The sequence below is a fragment of the Mytilus californianus genome, unplaced genomic scaffold, assembly GCF_021869535.1.
Source record: "Mytilus californianus isolate M0D057914Y unplaced genomic scaffold, xbMytCali1.0.p SCAF_1, whole genome shotgun sequence".
NCBI classification, from domain to species: domain Eukaryota; kingdom Metazoa; phylum Mollusca; class Bivalvia; order Mytilida; family Mytilidae; genus Mytilus; species Mytilus californianus.
Genome location: NW_026262581.1, coordinates 75,801,298 through 75,824,047, shown reverse-complemented (window position 1 = coordinate 75,824,047; position 22,750 = coordinate 75,801,298). Strand labels below are relative to the sequence as shown.

At 31.5% G+C, this 22,750-nt stretch overlaps 3 protein-coding genes across 5 annotated transcripts in view; 1 reads left to right on the top strand and 2 right to left on the bottom strand.

Annotated features, from left to right (window-relative positions):
• The window catches only part of LOC127707518 (uncharacterized), a 22,875-nt gene extending 21,759 nt beyond the window's left edge, over positions 1 to 1,116 (bottom strand). Inside the window, exon 1 of the mRNA XM_052212103.1 lies at positions 941 to 1,116. Within this exon, the coding sequence (XP_052068063.1) occupies positions 941 to 975 (35 nt within the window). The 5' untranslated portion in view covers positions 976 to 1,116. The remainder of the gene's footprint in view (positions 1 to 940) is intronic.
• LOC127738000 (uncharacterized) lies at positions 1,023 to 22,750 on the bottom strand. The gene is made up of 8 exons (XM_052248997.1): positions 22,715 to 22,750; positions 21,593 to 21,734; positions 19,805 to 19,941; positions 19,054 to 19,210; positions 14,491 to 14,669; positions 4,279 to 4,371; positions 1,546 to 1,693; positions 1,023 to 1,103 (listed from the first exon to the last, which is right to left on the bottom strand). The coding sequence occupies exons 2-8, from the start codon at positions 21,731 to 21,733 to the stop codon at positions 1,023 to 1,025; spliced, it is 936 nt and encodes a 311-aa protein (XP_052104957.1). The 5' UTR covers position 21,734; positions 22,715 to 22,750.
• Positions 6,083 to 11,905, top strand: LOC127707694 (uncharacterized). 3 transcript variants are annotated; one of them, XM_052212380.1, is made up of 3 exons: positions 6,083 to 6,128; positions 6,341 to 6,791; positions 9,231 to 11,905. In XM_052212380.1, exons 2-3 carry the CDS (start codon positions 6,381 to 6,383, stop codon positions 9,783 to 9,785), a joined length of 966 nt encoding a protein of 321 aa, XP_052068340.1. In that variant the 5' UTR covers positions 6,083 to 6,128; positions 6,341 to 6,380; the 3' UTR covers positions 9,786 to 11,905. The 3 variants fall into 3 exon arrangements, with proteins under 3 accessions (XP_052068340.1, XP_052068330.1, XP_052068320.1); XM_052212370.1 differs by having other exon boundaries at positions 6,083 to 6,207; XM_052212360.1 differs by lacking the exon at positions 6,083 to 6,128 and having other exon boundaries at positions 6,231 to 6,791.

Genomic DNA, 22,750 nt, shown 5'->3' with positions numbered 1-22,750 from the left:
ATGTTTTCCAAAATATCACGATATGAGCAGGAGACATAAACAATCGGTTATATAAGTCCTTGCAAAAACAAATAATAATAAATAACGAAAAATAACACAATGAAACCGACAGTCACAAAAACTGACTGTCAAAAAAGACCAACAACCAACAATACTTAGTTTCTCTAAACACCAAGGACCACTGGCCTTAACCGCTTCAGCACATCAACAACCAACGGGATTTTTTATAATTGCCGTCCGACCCTGGTACATTCTTTTTAATGGAATAGCCCTTACTCATTGTGGAGGTAGAATCTATGAATATATTTTTTTTATCTGATCACAACAAACTTTTTTAGATTTTTTTTTATCCATGATTTCTTTTATTAGTTGTTATTGGCTTTGAACTAGCTGTCAGTAACTGCGAGTACTCTCAGATCTGTACTAAGTGTCTTTTTGTTGTGGGGATGTATAAGTACCCTGCCACGCCCACTCTGTGTTTTTGCTACTTGTTTTTATGCTTTGTATCGATCTGATGAGTAAAGCCCTTTTCAACTGATTTTTATAGTTTGTTCATATGTTGCACTGTTACACCACTGTCCCTGGTAAGGGGGAGGGTTGGGCTCCAGCTAACATGTTTAACCCAGCCGCATTCTGTATGTGCCTGTCCCAAGTCAGGAGCCTGTAATGCAGTGGTTGTTGTTTGTTGCTGTATATCATATTTGTTTTTCGTTTATTACTTTGTACATAAATCAGGCCGTTAGTTTTCTCGTTTGAATTGTTTTACATTTGTCATTTCAGGGCCTTTAATAGCTGACTATGCAGTATGGGTTTTACTCATTGTTGAAGGCTGTACAGTGACCTATAGTTGTTAATCTATGTGTCATTTGGTCTCTTGTGGAGAGGTGTCTCATTGGCAATCATACCACATATTTTTATTTTCATATTGTATGACATTTACTTTGTAAACTGTTGGTATGTAACAGGATGTACCATAATGTGGTATCCAGTCCCATTTACAGAAACATTTTGGCGACCTTCTATCAGCTGTCGTATATTCCACCAGATCTCTGACACAGGAAGGGAAGTAACTCTTCCTTGTAATACAACCTGGATTTGTCTCCCTATTAATGTATTGTCCTGTGAAAAATCAAAGCAAAAATGTAATTAATACTGGGGGAAAATCTACTTATCCTTCCAGGCAGTTTAAGTGTCCAAATCATATGAGCTGTCAACTAATAAAGTCAGTGTAAACTAGTCTGATTCACAAACTTCATAAAAGTCTGATGGAAGTTTTATTATATGTAATGTGTATATAAAGTTTGAATGGCAGCTAGCCAGTTTACAAATCAATAACCTCTAGAAAAAAAGTATGTAATCTTTATAATTCTCAACCAATACATTTGGTATTATTTTCTTTCAATTTCAGCTTTCTTGGAACCCCAGCATTCCATTCATGATTATGGCACATGATTTATTAATTAACTTAAGCCTAGAAATTGGTGGGAAGTTATGTCTTTGGCAATCTTACCACATCTCCCTATTGTTATATAGGCAAGTACAAACCTGAACCATACTGATCTGCATCATAGTTTTATCTAATGATGGAATATCATTCATAAGTAAATCATTAAATTGTTTGATTACATCATCTTCAGAAAATGTTTGATTTGAGTACAGTCCAAGACAAGGTAAAGAAACTGTAGCTTTAATTCTGAAAATAAAAGAATTTAGTCATTCATGTTAATGCCACTGACACTGATATACTGCTAGTTTATTTCTTTTTCATAGTTCTTATATTTGCTTATTTTAAAACTAGAGGCTCTAAAGAGCCTGTGTCGCTCACCTTGGTCTATGTGCATATTAAGCAAAGGACACAGATGGATTCATGACAAAATTGTGTTTTGGTAATGGTGATGTGTTTGTAGATCTTACTTTACTGAACATTCTTGCTGCTTACAATTATCTCTATCTATAATGAACTTGGCCCAGTAGTTACAGTGGAAAATATTTTGTAAAAATTTTAAAAAAAATTACAAAATTTATGAAAATTGTAAAAAATTGACTATAAAGGGCAATAACTCCTTAAGAGGTCAATTGACAATTTTGGTCATGTGACTTATTTGTAGATCTTACTTTGCTGTACATTATTGCTGTTTACAGTTTATCTCTATCTATAATAATATTCAAGATAATGACCTAATGAACAATTTTATACCCGTCAGATTTGCTCTAAATGCTTTGGTTTCAGAGATATGAGCCAAAAATTACATTTTACCCTATGTACTATTTTTTAGCCATGTCGGCCATCTTGGTTCGCGGGCGGGGTCACTGGACACATTTTTAAAACTAGATACCCTAATGATGATTGTGGACAAGTTTGGTTAAATTTGTCTTAGTAGTTTCAGAAGAAGATTTTTGTAAAAGATTACAAAAATTTACGAAAAATGGTTAAAAATTGACTATAAAGGGCAATAACTCCTTAAGGGGTCAACTGACCATTTTGGTCATGTTGACTTATTTGTAGATCTTACTTTGCTGAACATTATTGCTGTTTACAGTTTATCTCTATCTATAATAATACTCAAGATAATAACCAAAAACGGCAAAATTTCCTTAAAATAACCACTTCAGGGGCAGCAACCCAACAACGGGTTGTCTGATTCATCTGAAAATTTCAGGGCAGATAGATCTTGACCTGATTAACAATTTTACCCCCATGTCAGATTTGCTCTAAATGCTTTGGTTTCAGAGATATAAGCCAAAATCTACATTTTACCCCTATGTTCTATTTTTAGCCATGGCGGCCATCTTGGTTGGTTGGCTGGGTCACCGGACACATTTTTTAAACTAGAGACCCCAATGATGATTGTGGCCAAGTAGTTTCAGAGGAGAAGATTTTTGTAAAAGTTAACGACGACGGACGACGGACGCCAAGTGATGAGAAAAGCTAAAAAACTATAAATGCAATGATAAAATTATAAATAATTTGCTCTTTTGTACCCTGTAGTCATCTTCACTCTAGTAAACTATTGTCTTACTTAATGCCAACTAATAGCCAAGATCCAGTTCAAAGATTACCTATTTAACTATCTTTCCCCTTATATGAAGGGGAGATAATTCAATTTAATCAAAAGCTTAAAGATGAGCTTATTAGTTTATAAATGAACTGCAAAATAATAATTTTACAACAACATTTTCTCTTCTTGGTTAACACCCATTTATTTTAAATATAACCTTACTTTATCAGAAAAGATGGTCATAACCCAAAGAAAAACTTTTCAGAAAGGAGTAGGCCGGGTAAGACCCCTTTTTTGGCCCCAAAATATATCATTTCAAAAATTTGTTAAAAATTAAAGTTTTTAGCTAATTATTGGAAAGTTAAATACTTTTGTTACATAAATATGGGCTGTTTTTGATAATACATTGCACATGCATCAGGTAATAGCATCATTAAATCAAGCAAAATTACTGAAATCATCACAATTTTAGCATTTATGTTTATTTTTAGACAGTTTTTGTCTTAAATGGAGGTGGCCACACTTGTGTTCAGTCTTAATATTGAAATATATGTTGTATTTGGTGGTGATACATAACATATATAAAGGTTGAGACTGAACACGAATGCATCCACTTCCATTTTTGACAAAAACCATCTGAAATGTGACGTTTTGTGGCATATTTGATAGATTTTTAGGCGTTTTAAATGACCAAATCAGTTCAAATCTTTTAAATAAACTAATTGGATCGACTGAAGAAGACACTTAAGTGTTTAAAAAATGTCAAACATCTTTCATCAGATGTACTTCAAATTTTATGCCAAAATAAGCCCTTACCAGACCTTCTCCTTTATGACCTTGAGTAAATTCAAATTAATTGTAGTTAAAATGAAATATAATTAAAGTGAATATGCATGCTGCTTAAAATATCTGAACTGACACAATGCTGAACATTTGTAACCAGGGTTCCCTTAAAAAGATGGAGACTAGCAAAGGTCAGACAAAGTTGACCTTAGATATTCTGTTTAGGTCCTGCTGGTCACATATAGCTCCTTAAGTTTTTATATATGCGCAGCTTTCAATCTTTTAGTTTTGAGCATTCAAGAAGAAACTAAATCAAGAACAGCGCTTCTTTATAATTTTTCTTTTTTCGTATAGCAATATCATCCATTATAGCTGCTGCTTGAATACAAAACGACTATGCTATGCACTTTTGAAAGTTTTCCACCGCCTCCATATTTTTTTTATTTTTTCCTTTAAAATGTATTCAGTTCAAATTATTGTAAAAATAATGTCCTACCTTTCTGGAATAAGAGAATTATTGGTACATATTCCCTGACTATAGATATCCCAATGGCAACCAGGAACCTTGTTACATCCATGCTGATCATCACTGAAATAATCAAACTACAAGTATACACAAACTTTTTCATATAATTCTCAACTTTTAGCATAAATTCTTCCTGCTAAAGAATTTATCGCTCTGTGTACATTTCTCACTTGCAAAGTTTAACAATATTCTATAAGTACTATGTGGGTTTTTTTAAGAAGACATTCTTATCTCAAACAGTTAAGATAATGAATGCTCTAAAAAGTAACTGATGAAACTGAAGCATTCACATTTGCATCAACACATTTACTTTTACTATAGACATACATATACTTATCAATGATTCTATAAACCAAGTATAGTTGAATAATCATTTATTTGAATTGACAAGCTGATATCATCACGAAACCTCAACATAAAAAAAATGTATACAAGACTTTGATTATTCAACTCTTCTACCTTCTGAAATATAAAACATTTATGCCATTTATTGTGCTGCCATCGGAGAAGCATCCCTAGGTTTCCCAGTCCCAGGCAAGACAAAACATCATGTTTGTTTGTAATTGTTATGGTTGGAAACTTCCTTGATTGGCAACAAATGATAGATTTATTAAGAAATTTCACCAGTTTTTTTTTTCAAATTACTCCTGTGTATGTTACATTAAAGAGACATATATGTAGACTGGTTACCAACAAATATCAGCAAGCACTGTTTAAGTATATAAGGTTCAATAAGGGTCATCTTTGTCTTCCTGTAAGGTATGGCTATTTCAGTTCTTATTAAAGACCTTCCAGTAACTTTCAAGACTGAGAACAGCAATAATTTGATATATTGGCTATTTGATAATATTTGGTGACATTTTCACCAGATGAACATCCAACCCATTTCATTTCTCTCAAGACCAGTCTATTTTAGGTTATCGATCAATGAATAATGAAAATGAGGTCAAGGTAAGGTGTCACCTGTCGTTAAATTACATATTACTCACAATGATCCCCGTCAGAATGAGTGATGACATGCAATTTTTTTTAAGATAATTAGCAATTACTTATTCACTCATTTATTTGGCAGAACTTCTTTTGATTTTTTTGTTTTCAATGCTTTTGAACTTAGATGTGTTTTTGGCTTTCCAACTGTTTGGATTCAAGCAGCACTGATGATCGAGTGTTGTGTGGATGAAAAGCATGTCTGGCATACCAAATCATAAGCCTGGTATCTTTTGGTGAGTTTTTTTCCCTATCAGCATAACAAGGTTTATTTATTTAATTATATTTTCATACATGCGTCTATTTTTATATAAATAACAAAAATTTTATGCAACTGTCTAATCATTAAAATCTAGGTCAAAATTTTAACTTCAATATTTTCTTCTGTGCAAATTCATTGTTGAAAGAAATGTATCAAAATTTAAATCTCCTTTCCTTTCCATCATATCTGGGATTAAAACATAAACAACTAATATTTGGTCACAGTTCGTGTATAAAATATTAAATTCATTAATTAATTTTATCAGCTAAAACTAAAAATTAATTAAATACCCCTCCTTTTTCTCCTGAAAAAAGAAACTGATTAATTTCACTCATTATTTTTTTTTATTACTCTATTGATTTAATCTGATTAATACCTGTCAGGTAATATTGACAATTACTTACTATTTATAGTCAAGTGGGTGATAAGATATTCACTTGTTTATTCTGCCCTAAAGCAAACTAAAGATTTGATTGGACAATTTAAGATAGAAAGCCAATGAAATCATTTCAATGGTTTCTTTCAGGTGAAAACACAGGTGTGTCATAACAAAGATAGATATTACACATAGGTTTGTGTATTGTTAATAGATTTACAACACATTGCTCTGATCTTAATATTCATATGGATTTTATAAAAATTATTCAAAGGTAATAGTTCATACTTCATTATTCATGACAATATTTAGATCACATGATTATTTGAAATAACATTCTTTACATTAAGGAAGTGATCATTGATTTTTATGATTGTTGTCTTACATGCCTATTAAATCCTTTTCAGGGTCAGGTCATGTAAAACAAGAGACTAAATAATCGGAACAATGCCATCTAAGAAAGACCGACGTAAAATTCTCTCTCAGATCTGGGCTACTCCTACCCCAGTGGATGTGGATTTTTTTGACAAAGGAAATGAAATTGTTGTTACAACAGCATATAAGGGTGACAAAACTATATGGTGGTTACGTGTGTTCAAAAGTATATTCCCCGATAAAACTTATAGGGAGAAAGCAGACATCACCAAAATGAAAATTGCTCCCGCAGTGACAGTGAAAATTAATAAACGAACAGGAATAATGAAAATTTATGGTAAAAATCACTGGATATGGTTTATAGACAATTTTGCAGACATTTTGGAGCAAGCTAATTCCGACATGCAGGAATTGGCAGATGTGCAATCTGTATCAGACAATTCTGTAACACGTTATCTACAACTGGATAAAAATGTGGAAGAGGTAACTATAAATAATCTAGAAACTTTTTTCCATACCAATTATTCATCGTGTTTGCAAATCTTTTCATCACCAATGTATAAGATATTTTAAAGAGTTGACAATGGGGTTGGTTAAAAGCATGTGACTTATTTAATCCTGACCTTGTTGTACGATATGGGAACTCTTTAGTTAATGGCAAAGATGAAGAACATCAATAAAAGTCTTATTTTATATATTTCAATATACAGGTATCCAATGAACAGCTTTTTATTTGCTATTTCCTTAAACTTTTGCTTTGCATCCATCTCATCTCAACAGTTCCAATTGTGTGCAGCAAGGAACAGCTTTTTACATAAGTAAACAGGTTGAAGAAGTTCCTCATAAATGGGTAATTTATGGGTATTATACCCAAAATCCGGTTTACAGTGATAAATATATTGAAATTTTTATTTCATCATGATAGCTGTCATGGCGAAAATATTCATGCAAATGACAACATTTTTCCATTTAAGACCATAGTTCAAATAAGAACTGAACATAGAGATAATGGCCTCCAAAAATCCTACTTTTTGAAGGCTGTTAACTTTTATCCTGGTGATATTTCAGTCATGGTGTCTTTAGGCAAAATGTTGTTCTTTACCCGAATGTTTCCTCCATGACAAAAAACATCTGTAAATTCAAAGTTTATATTTTTATCACTGAAAATTGATACCCATTTTAAGGTATAATAACCATAAATGAGGATAGTATCCATTTATGAGGATCCTCCCCAACCAGGTAAACCCATCAAAATAAACTATTAACATAGAGACACATACATGTATGTCAAATTAAAAACATTTTACAATTGTTGACACTGCAAACACCCAAACCAGATTTTTTCACTGGTTTTAGGGTTAGTGTATAACATGAGTCCCCTTAAATCCTCACCTGTTTTTTTTAAATGACCTACATTTTGACCCACAGTTAATCCTTCAAAAAGATCAAATTCTCACATATATTAAGATATTTATTTATTCAAGAATGCTGAGCATCTAACCAAGCATGATCAATATATGTCAAAGAATACTACATGTATCGAATCTACTGAATTTAAACTACCATAAATGCCTTGGATATTAAGTAATATATATAATCAAGTAGTGCATGCTATTTTTCAATTACATGTATGGGGTTTCAACTACATGTATTGTCACTGTATACTTGTTACATGTATGTACAATGAAAAAGATACATGTACATGTACTCATAATAATCTAATTGGTCTTGGATTTTCCATGAGAAGTAAATGACTAATTCAACCATAATAACACTAAATTAGTTTAGAATAATATAATAAACTGCTAGCAGACTATTATCTATACTTAAAGCCTAGTTTTAAAAGTCCATCAAACCATAATTGTAAATTACATGTGTCAGGAGTAAACATGGTTATTATAGTACATTACGGTTTAATTTTATAGCCTGAAGATTTTACCGACATATAGTACATTACATTCAGAGAAACTAATAAACAACTATAGAATTCACAAATGTTACTAAAACATTGTATACCCTGAACATTTTAGTATTTTATCTACATGATAAACACTTTTATAATATATACCTGTATATCAAAGTTTGAGATGTTTAGTTCTCATGTATTTTAGTTATCAAATGTTTGTTATGGCAGAATTAACTAAAAGGGAACAACTTTAAATTTTATTTACAAAAAACATCCTTAAACATAACTGTATGATGAAATTGTTGGTAACTTAATATTTAGCACAATTATATTGCAATACTGTCTGATAAATGCCTCTGTTTGAAAAATGGCTGTGTTTATCTTTATGAACAATCATATGCATCATAATAGTAATGTCAATGAAACTAATAATTGTGTATTACCGTTATATGTACATGTAGTATAATTAAGATATATAACAACAAATGATGATGTATGATTGCACATTAGTAGTGTACTAAAAAGACTATGCTTTCCTTCATGTACAATGTATTTGTCTACTCTAGTATTGGTCACAATGCTAGTTAAATATAAAAATAAGAAGATGTGGTGAGATTGCCAATGAGACAACTTTCCAGCAGAGATAAAATAACGTACAAGGTTAGCAACTATAGGTCACTGTACATCCTTCAACAATGAGCAAAACCCATATTGCATAGCAAGCTATAAATGCCTTTTTTTCAATTGTCAAAATAAAACGGTAGATACTGAAAGGGTTACATTTATTTGACAACTGTTTCTATTTTCTAGATTCATTGAAATGTACATGTATGTTGATTTTATTTTATTGAAATGTACATGTATGTTGATTTTATTTTATTGAAATGTACATGTATGTTGATTTTATTTTATTGAAATGTACATGTATGTTGATTTTATTTTATTGAAATGTACATGTATGTTGATTTTATTTAATTGAAATGTACATGTATGTTGATTTTATTTATTTTTTCCAGGTTCAAGACTTACTGGATATGATACCAGAAGGTGGGGGTATAATGCAGCATGATTATATAATGAGATTGTGGAAAAGTTTACTAGATGACTGGTTTGGTTGTGGTGCAAGTGTTTACATAGTTACACCGAGAATTGACGAGGAACGTTTATTTCAGATGTGTTTGTTGATGATTCGAAACAAAGGAACTGCATTTTCTGTGACCTTAGTTGTGCCAGTGAAAGGACCTAACGGTGAAAAATTCAAAAAATCGCTGGATACTGCAGTCAGAATGATGAAGAAAACAAGAACTCCACGGACTCAGAAAAGACTTGTTTCTGATGTGAAGATGCAGTGGGCATTAGACAATTTACATGTTCACAATGAAAACTTTTCAACAAATTTTGTGGCAGCTTACAAAGACGACGAAGCAGAAGTGCTTACAACAACAGCTCATTTTCATAAAAGTCATTTTCACACAAATCAAAAGGACAATGTTTGCTACAACAAATTGCCAACTCAGGACCTTAAAAGGAACTATTTATTCCCCTTGGGAGTTTCAAGTGTCAATTACTGATTCATTTCATTCAAAATATTTTTTTTGCATGTGCAATTATCATTATAACACTGCATGTTACACACAAGTTAAGCATACATGTATAATTTAGAAGAATGAAGTAAAATATAAAAAAAACACCCTTTAATAGACAAATCTTTATCATATTTATTAAACTTTAAAATGGTTCTTATCTTGTTCGTGTCAATTTATTTAAATTTTCAATTTGTTTTTAAATTCAAATTCACAACAAGTCATTATTCAAAGGTATATTTAACACTACATCTAATCTATTGATTTTGTTTGTAATTTGCTATAAGAATCTGGATTTATTGCAAAAGTGCCATACATTATTTTATCTTTAATCATTCCATGCAAGCCATTTTAGTTACATGTACTCGTTGGAACTTGAAAGTGCACAATATAATTTTTCCCCAATAAAAGGGAATGATATTGACCAAAAGAAGGATTGCAAAACAAAATTATCATTTATTTTTTTTATTTCTTAAATCAATGAATTTCTTTCTTCAAAATCAAGAGACAGAAAATAAAACACTCCCCCAAAAATTACATTGTTTCCTGATGTTCATGGTATATTTCAGTACACACATGTTGCATGTCACATCAATGTTATTTCTTGTTTACAGGATCTGATAAGTGAAAAATGTCAACAAGTTATATATTTTAACAACATTTCATCCATTCATGTCAGTTAATCATCCACAATGCAGGTTATGTAGTTCAAAAGTAATCCGGTTACAAATGTTGTCAATACATGTACATTTTTTAGTAATTCAATTTTGAATGATTTTGATAAAAGAAAATACAAGCAGTTTTCAAATCATATATGAAATGAAATCCACTTGACAATAACTTTGTAATAACATCCAAATGTAATTTTAAACTGCTTATGGTCATATGATACTTTAGCAAGGGGAAATAGTAATGCATCTAAATGTAATGTATTGCTATTAAATGATAAGCATCCAAAATTGGCAGAAAATTTCCCAGAGGTCATCAAATTGGCTAAGTGAATTTGAAAGCATTTGCAAAGGAAAACAAACACAAAGTATATTTAAGCACACAAAATCTACTGCAGGGCCAGGGTCATAAAATTATAGGCATATGAAGACTGTTTACTTTTCTGTCATTAATAAGTTCTAAATTATGGCAGTAATAACATTTTGAAGTATGGCAAGAAAAACTGCATGACAATGTTTTATTAAGAGTACAGTGCACTTTGATTTAGCTCTAGAAATTGGAAATTAAATTTTCAGCATTAAGAAAAGTAAGTATTCTGTTTTTAGCTAAAAGTAAGCAAATAGACCCCATTATTTTTTTTCTTTCCTCATTGATTGTAAACTGCTTCAAGAATGTTATATAGATTGCAAGAAAAGGTCAACAGTAGATATTTTTTGTATGCATTTGTTGCAAAAGTAATCTACTGCTTTCTATTACCTAAAATACCAAAACTTCAAACTGAAATATCTAGAAAATGTAATGCATGAAGGTAATTATTTTCCTTTGCATATTTCGGGAGAGCAAATCAATGTTGACTTTCGTCAAAAATTTATGTAAGATCCCTTCTGTATCTAAGACCTTTTTAAAATATATATACAATCAAAACATTGAAAATTAAAAAAAGAATATTTTTTAATAATAAATTTTATTTACAAAAGAGAGGGCATGTACTGATCAGTCATAATATATTGCACATTTTTGACAATATTCATATTTCCCTCAACTATTTATTCTTTCTACTTTTTATGAAAGGTACATCTACAAAGGGAAGCAATTCAGAACGTTTTTTATATCTGCTTTAACTATTTTAGACATATAATTTGAGGAGCTGATATTTTTTTCACAACTAAATGAAAAACCAACAGATGAAAAAACCGTTATGAAAGCATAATGCAGTGTAACTGCCTTTAAACTGTGAACAAATGTCATTTTGTGTCAATTTTTTCACCTGGTTTAACTTATGTGATTATGATTTAACGAAAAAGTATATTATAAATAGAAAAAGGCCATTTCATAATCTATGCATCTTATAACAAAAAAATTGTCTTCTTGCTTTCATATAAAATTCTGTACTTTATATGATAATTTATACATTTCAAATAAATCAATGTATTCTTTTATTGTGCTTTTTGTCGAGCCTTCGACTTTAGTCGAAAAAGCGAGACATAGCGATCCTACATTCCGTCGGTGTCGTCGTCGTCGCCGGCGGCGTCCACAAATATTCACTCTGTGGTTAAAGTTTTTGAAATTTTAATAACTTTCTTAAACTATCCTTGATTTCTACCAAACTTGGACAGAAGCTTGTTTATGATCATAAGATAGTATCCAGAAGTAAATTTTGTAAAAATAAAATTCCATTTTTTCCGTATTTTACTTATAAATGGACTTACTTTTTCTGCCGGGAAATATTACATTCACTCTGTGGTGAAAGTTTTTAAAATTTTAATAACTTTCTTAAACTATCCTGGGTTTGTACCATACTTGGACAGAAGCTTGTTTATGATCATAAGATAGTATCCAGAAGTAAATTTTGTAAAAAAATAAATCCATTTTTTCCTTATTTTACTTTTAAATGGACTAAGATTTTCTGCCAGGAAACAACACATGCACTCTGTGGTTAAAGTTTTTAAAATTTTAATAACTTTCTTATACTATTTTGGATTTGTACCAAATTTGGACAGAAGCTTGTTTATGATCAAAAGCTAGTATCTAGAAGGAAATTTTGTTTTCTTCCAGTTAACATTACATTCAGTCTGCAGTTAAAGTTTTTAAACATTTATTAGATTCATAAACTATCCTGGATTTTTACCAAACTTAGGCAGAAGCTTCTTACAATCAAAAGATAGTATCAAGAGGAATATTTTTATTGATTTACTTCCTCATTTTTGTTGAGCCTGCGATTAACAGAAAAGTAGGCGAGACACTGGGTTCTGCGGAACCCTTACGAATTTTTGATTAAATGATGTTATATAACAGTATTTTTGTGTCTGTTATTTTGAATTATGGTCACTTTCTATACATACATTCCTACGGAGTTTATATTCTCAAATTTATATGATATTCCAGGACATGTGTTTACTAACATGATTTCCTTCATCAAGGGTTGCTTCTTAAAAGGAAGCTTTTGAACCAAGGGTTTTGAATGGAATTGTTGTTCATCACTTGAAAAAGTTTTAATTTAAGCCACCATAACTTTGTTGACTATTATGGCATTACTGTTGCACAAATGGTGACAGATATAATCCCCTTGATGACAGATCCTATCCTCTTCTATTTAATTATGAAATCCCAGAATGTTACTTTAATATCACCAGATTTTTATTTGCCATAAGCAATATAATAGGTGCCAAAAGTGGAGCAAGAACTTCCACCCTCCCGAGGGAACTGGATTTCAAACCAGGATTTTTACTTCTTTGATGGTTCAACTATACCTATGAAATCCACAAAAATGGTATACTGAATCCACAGAATACAGGATTTAAAGATTATTGACCATTACCTGGTCATCAACAAGTTAGTTTATGGCACAATCTGCCTGGATTTTTAAAAGTGAAAAAAAACAAAAAATGGAAGTAGGTATGCAAACAATGACTCCGCAATCTTTGATGTTGTTGAAAATTGAACTGACTATCACAGACATATGAAAATGTGTTCCTTAGTCTAATGTCATATACAATGTATTTCAATCACATGTTTGGAAGTAAATTATTTAGAGTTACTCCCCTTATGTTGCTATTTTTTTTTAAACTCTACTTTTTAAAAATATCCTTATTAATAAAAATATAAATTAATAGCAAATTAACTGCAGGTTCAGTAAAGAAATGTTTCTTAAATGATTTTAATTTTGTATCACATATAAAATATAATATATCGAAAACTTGCTTCTTTAAATGCTTTTAAATTTTACTTGTAATGAATCTAATACAGAACCTGATATCAAGACTTTAAATCGTCTTTAAAATCTCATTGAGTTGAGATTTCAGGTTTTTACTTATGATAAATGAAGGTGAAGTTTATTATGAAGGGAACAAGATAGTGAAAACTGCCTTTACTCCATGACTGTCCAATTTGTTTGATGATTCCTGAGGTTCTACGTTAATCTTGTTTAGAGAAGGTCATAATAAATCACATTGGTCATGAACAAATCTAACAAAATGTGAAATATGTAGTTTCACTAACAAAATTAATGCAGATAAAAAAATCTCCAGTTCAGAGGCACAAACTGGAGCTAAAAAATTTCAAATTTTATCACAGGTCTGAGGACCTGAAACTTGGCATTGTAATGTTTTACAAAAAAACTTATATCTAACTGAAGAATGGACATGAGTCAAGTTATATGCCCTGAGGATAAAATGCTATTTAAGTAGGCTATAATTAGGTCAACAGTTGATTCAGAAAAGGATAAAAATGTCTACACTGAAAGGGGCAAAATTCCAAACAAACTAAACAGTATAAAAGATCCTTTCAATGGTGATGTTTAACTTATTCTAAAAGTTTGAAGTGACAGACAGACAGGTTGATTTTATAGACACCCCAAAAACTGTGTTTCTAGTGTGTATAATGAAAGGAAAAGAAGAAATATTATTTTCAAAGTAAGTCAGATAAAGAGAAGAGAATAAACACAGAACATCTTAAGTTTCTTCTTTCATTCTTAACAACTATATCAATATAAGAGTTATAATGGTTAAAACCCTATATTACTCACATTTGGTGGCAGTTGACATGACACATAGAGTTGTAACTATGCTCAACACTGGTATTCACTAAGCTTAACTTCCTGCCAAACACATCTATGCTAGGTAGTGTTGATATATTCCATGTCTGGATGTGTTGCATCAAAACTGTTTTATTTGTTGTAGTATTCAGCATGAAGGATATCTCATTCTTGAATATAAATATATGAAAATTAAAAAAATAAATGTGGATAGTGTCCACATGTGGACACAGATGATGCCCCCGCTTGCATATCATACAGTTATAAAGGGACATAACTGAAGAACAGTAAAAGTGATGCTACCCAAATTTGAACTTGATCTGAGTTTTGAGGTAATAAGCATTGTGTGTAAGTCTCATAACATTTGGTTGAGGCTAACTTAAGTAGAGAACAGAAACTAAAATTTCAGCAATTTTTGTATTTGTATACACGCATAACTCTAGAACAGTTGTGTATAAGTTTTATAACATTTGGTTGAGACAAACTAAAGTTAGAGAATGGAAACGAAAAATTCAGCAATTTTTATGTTTATAAAGGGACATAACTCAAGAATGGTAAAAGTGTCGCCACCAAATTTGGTACTTAATCTGTATTATGTAGTAATAAGCATTGTGTATAAGTTTCATAACATTTGGTTGAGACAAACTAAAGTTAGAAAACGGAAACAAAAAATTTGTACTTGATCTTAGTTTTGTGGTAATGAATATTGTGTATAGGTTTCATAATGTTTGGTTAGGGCAAACTTAAAGTTACAGAATGGAAACTAAAAATTTTGCAATCTTTCGATTTATAAAGGGGCATAACTCAATAATGGTTAAAGTGACACTACTCAAATTCAACTTGATCTGTGTTTTATCAGTGGAAGTCAAAATTAAACATTTGCATTGTATAAAGCATTGATTGTAGTTGATTCAACTATAATCATGGACAAAGGAAGATAACTCCAATTTAAAAAATTACTTGATATTTAGAAGAAAATAAAAATTTTGCAATTTTTCCATTTATAAAGGGGCATAACTCTAGAACTGTTAAAGTGACGCCACCAAAATTCAAACTTGATCTGTGTTTTGTGGTAATAAGCATTGTGTACAAGTTTCATAACATTTGGTTGAGGCAAACTTAAGTTAGAGAATGGAAACTAAAAGTTTTGCAATTTTTCCATTTATAAAGGGGCATAACTCTAGAACAGATAAAGTGAGGCCACAAAAATTCAAATTTGATCTGTGTTTTGTCGTAATAAGCATTGTGTATAAGTTTCATAACATTTGGTTGAGGCAAACTTAAGTTAGAGAACAGAAACTAATAAAATGCTCCGCTGGGGCGCAGCTTGATACGACCGCAGAGGTCGAACCCTGACCAGTTGGGGCAAGTATGGACACAACATTCAAGCTTGATTCAGCACTGAATTTGGATTGTAATTAAATATTTGACACAGCATAGGTTTCTGACACAGAATGAAAGTGGTCTAAGATACTTAAAAAATTTTAATTTACCTATTCAAACCATATCATTATTATTTGCTTTTATATATAAATCAGAAATAACAAATTAAAATGGAAAATTTTAAAGAAAAAAAAAGAAAAAAAATCCCCCCCCCCAAATTTTTTGAACCCCCTTATGATTCATCACCCCAAAACTCAATCCCAGCCTTCCCTTTGTGGTATGGTACCTTGCAGTACAATTTCAGAGAGATCCATACACTTGAACACATGTTATTGTCTGGAAACTAGAAAAATGCTTGTTTTTTGGCCCCTTTTTGGTCCCAAATTCCTAAACGTTTAGGGCAATTACCCCCAAACTCAAACCCAGCTTTCCCTTTGTGATATGGAACCTTGTAGTACAATTTCATAAAGATCCATACACTTACACACAAGTTATTGCCATGAAACTAGAAAAATGCTTGTTTTTTGCCCCTTTTTTGCCCCTAATTCCTAAAATTTTGAGGCAATTACCCCCAAAATCAATCCCAGCATTCCCTTTGTGATATGGAACCATGTGATATAATGTCAGAGAGATCCATAGACTTACTTACACAAGTTATTGTCATGAAACTAGAAAAATGCTTGTTTTTTGCCCCTTTTTGCCCCCTAATTCCTAAAATTTGGAGGCAATTACCCCCAAAATCAATCCCAGCATTCCCTTTGTGGTATGGTACCTTGCAGTACAATTTCAGAGAGATCCATACACTTGAACACAAGTTATTGTCTGGAAACTTAGAAAAATGCTACCCCCAAACCCAATACCAGCTTTCCATTTGTGATATGGAACCTTGTAGTACAATTTCATAAAGATCCATACACTTACACACAAGTTATTGCCATGAAACTAGAAAAATGCTTGTTTTTTGCCCCTTTTTGGCCCCTAATTCCTAAAATTTGGAGGCAATTACCCCCAAAATCAATCCCAGCATTCCCTTTGTGATATGGAACCTTGTGATACAATGTCAGAGAGATCCATAGACTTGCACACCAGTTATTGTCATGAAACTAGAAAAATGCTTGTTTTTTGCCCCTTTTTTGCCCCTTATTCCTAAAATTTTGAGGCAATTACCCCAAAAATCAATCCCAGCATTCCCTTTGTGATATGGAACCTTGTGGTACAATGTCAGAGAGATCCATACACTTACACACAAGTTATGTCTGGAAGTTACAAAAATGCTTATTTTTGGCCCCTAATTCCTTAACTGTTGGTACCATAACCCCCAAAATCAATCCCCACCTTCCTTTTGTGGTATTGAACCTTATGATAAAATTTCATTGAGATCCATTCACTTAAACTAAAGTTAGAGTGCGAAAACTAATGTGTTTTCGGACGACGACGCCGCAAACGTCATACCAATATACGACCACAAAAATTTTTTTGCGGTCGTATAAAAATTTTGCAATTTTTCCATTTATAAAGGGGCATAACTCTAGAACGGTTAAAGTGACGCCTCCAAAATTCAAACTTCATCTGTGTTTTGTGGTAATAAGCATTGTGTATAAGTTTCATAACATTTGGTTGAGGCAAACTCTAGTTAGAGAACGGAAACCAATTTTGGGACGAACGTACGTACAGACGGACAAGGGTAAAACTTAATGCCCCTACCACTAAGGCGGGGGCATAAAAAAGGGTAAACTAGTTTTGTAAGTTCAGAAAGTATTTCACAGTAACCTGAGGTCAGACTGATCTCCATTTAAACATTTGATTATTTTCACAAATGAATTTAAATCGAAAAAATATAGCTATGTCTTAAAACATATTGTTAAGAAAAGAAGGATTCAATTATACCTGGCAACACAAATATAATAAAATAAATGTATTTTAATGAGATACAATGAGAAACAAAGATTCATTAACCCTAGAAAATTGAATTGACAAATACCACAGGCTGCAGGTTTCATTAAATGCCAAAGTTTGCCTGAACTGTTTTGAAAAGTAAACTTTTGTATGAAAAGCTCCTTTGGAGTTTTGAAACAGATTTTTGAAAGTTACATTTATTTTTTTTTGGAAGGGGGGGGGGGGGGGGGATTTTTAAACAACCACATTTTTTCTCCAATATTATGTTTACAGTAACATAAAAGCATTCAGTCAGCTTGGATCACATGTAACTGCAAATGATTGGACAGATGTTTTGAAGAATGGACAAAAATGCAATGATAAATTATTGTGATTTCAGTAAAATCTGCATACAGATACATGTATCTATAACACATATCAGAATGCGAGTTCTTATTGTTGCAATACTCAACCAGTCACATTATTCGCATTACTTGAAGACTTACAAAAATTTCTGAATTTACAGAATATTAATATGTTCTTGTCCTGAATATGAATTTAATTTGTCGCTAGACGTTAAGTATCCATCATCATCATCATCATCATAATAAACTGTTATAACAGAGATATGTCTCACCTATTTGTAATTTTGATAATGCAAATGTTGCAATTAAAATAGCAATACTTTAACATGTAAGTTATGCAAATATTCAAAGTCAATGAACCATGACTGAAGGTACATGGCTGAACAATCTCCATGGAAATGAGATGTGCCAATGTTAATACAACTGCATACCATATACCATTGACTTATCATAAGTCGTTCCCTTTAAACAAACCTAAGCACAAACATTAACTTGTAAACTATGTAAAAGTTTCAAAGTCAATGAACCATGATGAGGGGGTGGGGGCTTTATAATCTCCATGGAAATAAGACTTGCAAATGCCAATAAATTTGCATACCAAATATCATTGACTTAACAGTAGCACTTCATCTTAAACTGATCTAATCACAAACTAATACATATAAACTAAGCAAATGTTTCAAAGTCAATAGACCATGACTGAGGGGGCGGGGCCAAATATTCTCCATGGAAATGAAATATGCCAATGCTTATATAACTGCATACCAAATATCATTGACCTACCACTAGTGGTTCCCCATAAACTGACCTAATCACAAACTAATACATTGTTGACGCTGCCGCCGTCGCCGTCAAGGCGAGACAAAAATGTGGACTAAAAATGAATAATGAAAAATTTGGAACTAAGACCATAGAACTGTAAATGAGTTACCTGTTCTGGCCAAACATTAGAAACAGTAACAATTCCATCATTCAAAGCTTGTGTAATAAACTCCTTGACCTGAACATCTATGTAGTCTCTCAAGGTCAGTTCAGTTTCAAATTCTTTGGTAAAGTTGACATTATTAAAGGCAAGTGTCAATCTCAACCTACAAAATTTTCAACAATCAATGAATAATATGTTCTTATTGTATTCTTCCAGCTACAAAAAAGCATCTGCTGAAGGCTAAATCACAAAGCATCACTTTGTGTCAACAGACAATAAGCTGAATGAAAAAATCTGTCATGTTAATTAATAACTATTAGATATGTCATAAAACAAAAAAGCTTCTTATCTAAGCACACAGAAGTTATAACTAACTGTGGAGTTTTAAAAAAGAAATTACAATTGAACCACTTCAGAACCACAAAACTGGCAAAGATCAAAATCAAACTAGGAATGTAAAACAGTATTATGCAACTTTGTTTCATTCTACTGGAAAAAATTAAGTGCCTACTCTTATTTAACTCTATAGAATATGTTTATATTGTGATGATCACTTTTCATAATAAGAGGTTCAAACATCATTTCAACAAAAAATTTAATTATTTTCTTCATGTATTAAAAATGGCTAGATAACAAAGACATCAAAGTTATAACCATTATCTTAATGATTCTAATGACTGGATGGGTCAAATTATATACATAATTTCTGCTTTTTCATGACATGTGAAGTAAACGTTTACTGATGCTTAACACTTACAATGTAAATTCATTCATAGTATGTTGATTTATTAGCACAATGTTATCTATGGTGTAGAATGGTTTCGACAACAGTTCTGTCCAACTATTAGGTATACTTGTTCGATCTTTTGTTGCTATGGTAAAATTAATCATATCCTAAAAGTATACAAGAGACATTGTCATCAACAAATTCATAAATATCTACATAAACAATAAACAAATTTGTTAAAAATTCTTAACCACATTCATTCAAAAATCTGCTCAGTGTCTTTTTTGATGAAACATGAGGTACTGTGTATTTTTAAAGAAAAATGTTGTAAGATAAAAAATATGTAACACAGTATAGCATTTTAAACAGTTGAAGCTTATGCAATATATCCTAAAATCTATAACTTATAGTTGCTGAGAAAAATGTGACAAAAAGTTTTTAAAAGACATCTTTTGCAAACAGGAAGTAGAACACAGTACTGCATAACCAGATGAAGCTAGGTGACATCTATCATATCATAAATTTGTCTTGAAGTTGCTGAGAAAAGTGCAACTGGAATGTGTTACTGACAGACAGAAGCACAGACTGACAACCAATTGGACAAACAGAGCTATATATAGATATAGGAAGATGTGGTATGAGTGCCAATGAGACAACTCTCCATCCAAGTTACAATTTATAAAAGTAAACCATTATAGGTCAAGGTAAGGCCTTCAACACAGAGCATTGGCTCACACCGAACAGTAAGCTATAAAGGGCCCCAAAAAATTACTAGTGTAAAACCAGTCAAACATAAAAACCAACGGTCTACTTTATATAAAAACGAGAAACGAGAAACACATATGAACTACATAAACAGACGACAACTACTGTAATCAGATTCCAGACTTAGGACAGGTGCAAACATTTGCAGCGGGATTAAACGTTTTAATGATACCAAAACCTTCTCCCTTTTCTGAAACAATAGTATAACATCACAACATAGAAAAACACACTATAAAATATCAATTGGAAGGCTTAACTCAATCAAAAAACGTAAATTAACACACAATGAACGAATAAATTTGACCTGTGACACCTGAATGCAAATACACAGTTAATAAAAAATTACAAGGGATAAATAATTAAAAGTCAAAAGTAAATAAACAGGTTTAAACAAAGTTAAAGTATGATATCACTGTGAAATGTCAAACAATTTTTAGAAAATCATCACTTTTGAAGAAACCTGCGTCATATTATACACAGGTAAATGAAAATAATTTTGTTAAGTATACTTCTTCTTCTGTGTGTATAAAATCTTCCGTTTAGGAATACCAAGAAATTTCTTTAATATCAATAAAACTAATCTAACACTTGGTACATATTTACCAGTATTTAAAAATAATATAAAACATTGGTTTTTCTAAATGTGGAATGGACTGGTGGTAGTTTTAAAACAGGACATTAAGGCAAATGTTACATTAAAATCCTAGCAATTCATTTTTTGGTTAAGATATGGTTTTGTTAAATATTGGAGTGTTCTGTAAGTAAAATATGTACACTTTTCATTTATTTTGATATCTTGTATTTCCCTGAAGCTATCTAAAGCCAGGAATCATGCATTGTCTTCACCCTTGACATGGTGTTTTCTACACTCACAACTTATTAACTAAAATGTGGAGAGCTTCAATTGATTGTTTTACCCAATATATATGATTACCTCATGCACAGATACTCCATAAGAACTGCTCAAAAGGGCATTTTTCAAGGATATCGTTTTGTTCAACTTAACCATGTTAACCTGTAGTATTATCACAGACAAACTTATCTGAATCTAACCTGTTGTATTATCATGGGAAGACTGATGTCAAAATTGGAATCATTGACAGTAGATTGTAATAACTTCTGTACTTCCAATGGTAAAGATTGATGACTGTGTTCTGTTAAATCATGGCAAGGTGTTTTCATGTTAATCTCCATTCTGTAAAATAACATTATATAATATGAGTTGTCATCTCATAAAATTGCAGATCAAAGGTGTTTGCACTCTTTTCTTCAGGAAATTTTATTTATAATTGTGTAAAAATTAACCCCTTTAAAAAATTCAAGGATCTATTTGTGTCATATGACTTAATTAAATTTACTTTGGGATCTTTTGAATATTACAAATAATATCTAAGCTATCATTTGTAAAAAAAACTTTGAAATTTCAAATGATTTTTACAAATGCCTGATTAGTCAGACTAGAATGTTGTATATTGTCTTGTACCTGTACTGACAACTAATCAAAATAGGTTGGGCATATTGTTGGAGAGTTTGACTACAAGATAAACTGAACACTGTAGCACAAGTCAGAGGTTTAGCACTGAGAAAAAACCTTTTTCAATCCATCATTTTTATTTGAAATTGCCTGTACCAAGTTATGAATATGATGGTCAATTGCCATCGCTCCCATGAAGATTGATTTAAAACAAATTCTCCTAAACATGGACATTATTTTTTAAGAATATACCTTTTAAGTTAATTACATTTGTAATTCTGTATCTCTTACATCATATAAACAGGATGCTTATCTATCTGAAGGACTGTTTTGTTAACAAACAGGGACATGTTGATAGAAACAGAATTCTCATATATTTTCAATTTGAAGACAGTTATGTTACATTACTTACCTCTTGGACAGTATATGTAATATATTAGAGATGTGTTTATGTAAACAAAGTTCTTACCTATATTGAGGACAGGTTCCAATACATATAGGGATGTGGTTATGTAGACAGAGTTCTTACCTATCTTGAAGGCAGGTTAAAGTACATGTGCTTATGTAAACAGGGTTCATACCTATCTTTAGGACATATCCTAGTACATATAGGGATGTGGTTATGTAAACAGGGTTCATACCTATCTATAGGACATATCCTAGTACATATAGGGATGTGGTTATGTATACAGGGTTCTTACCTATCTATAGGGCATATCCTAGTACATATAGGGATG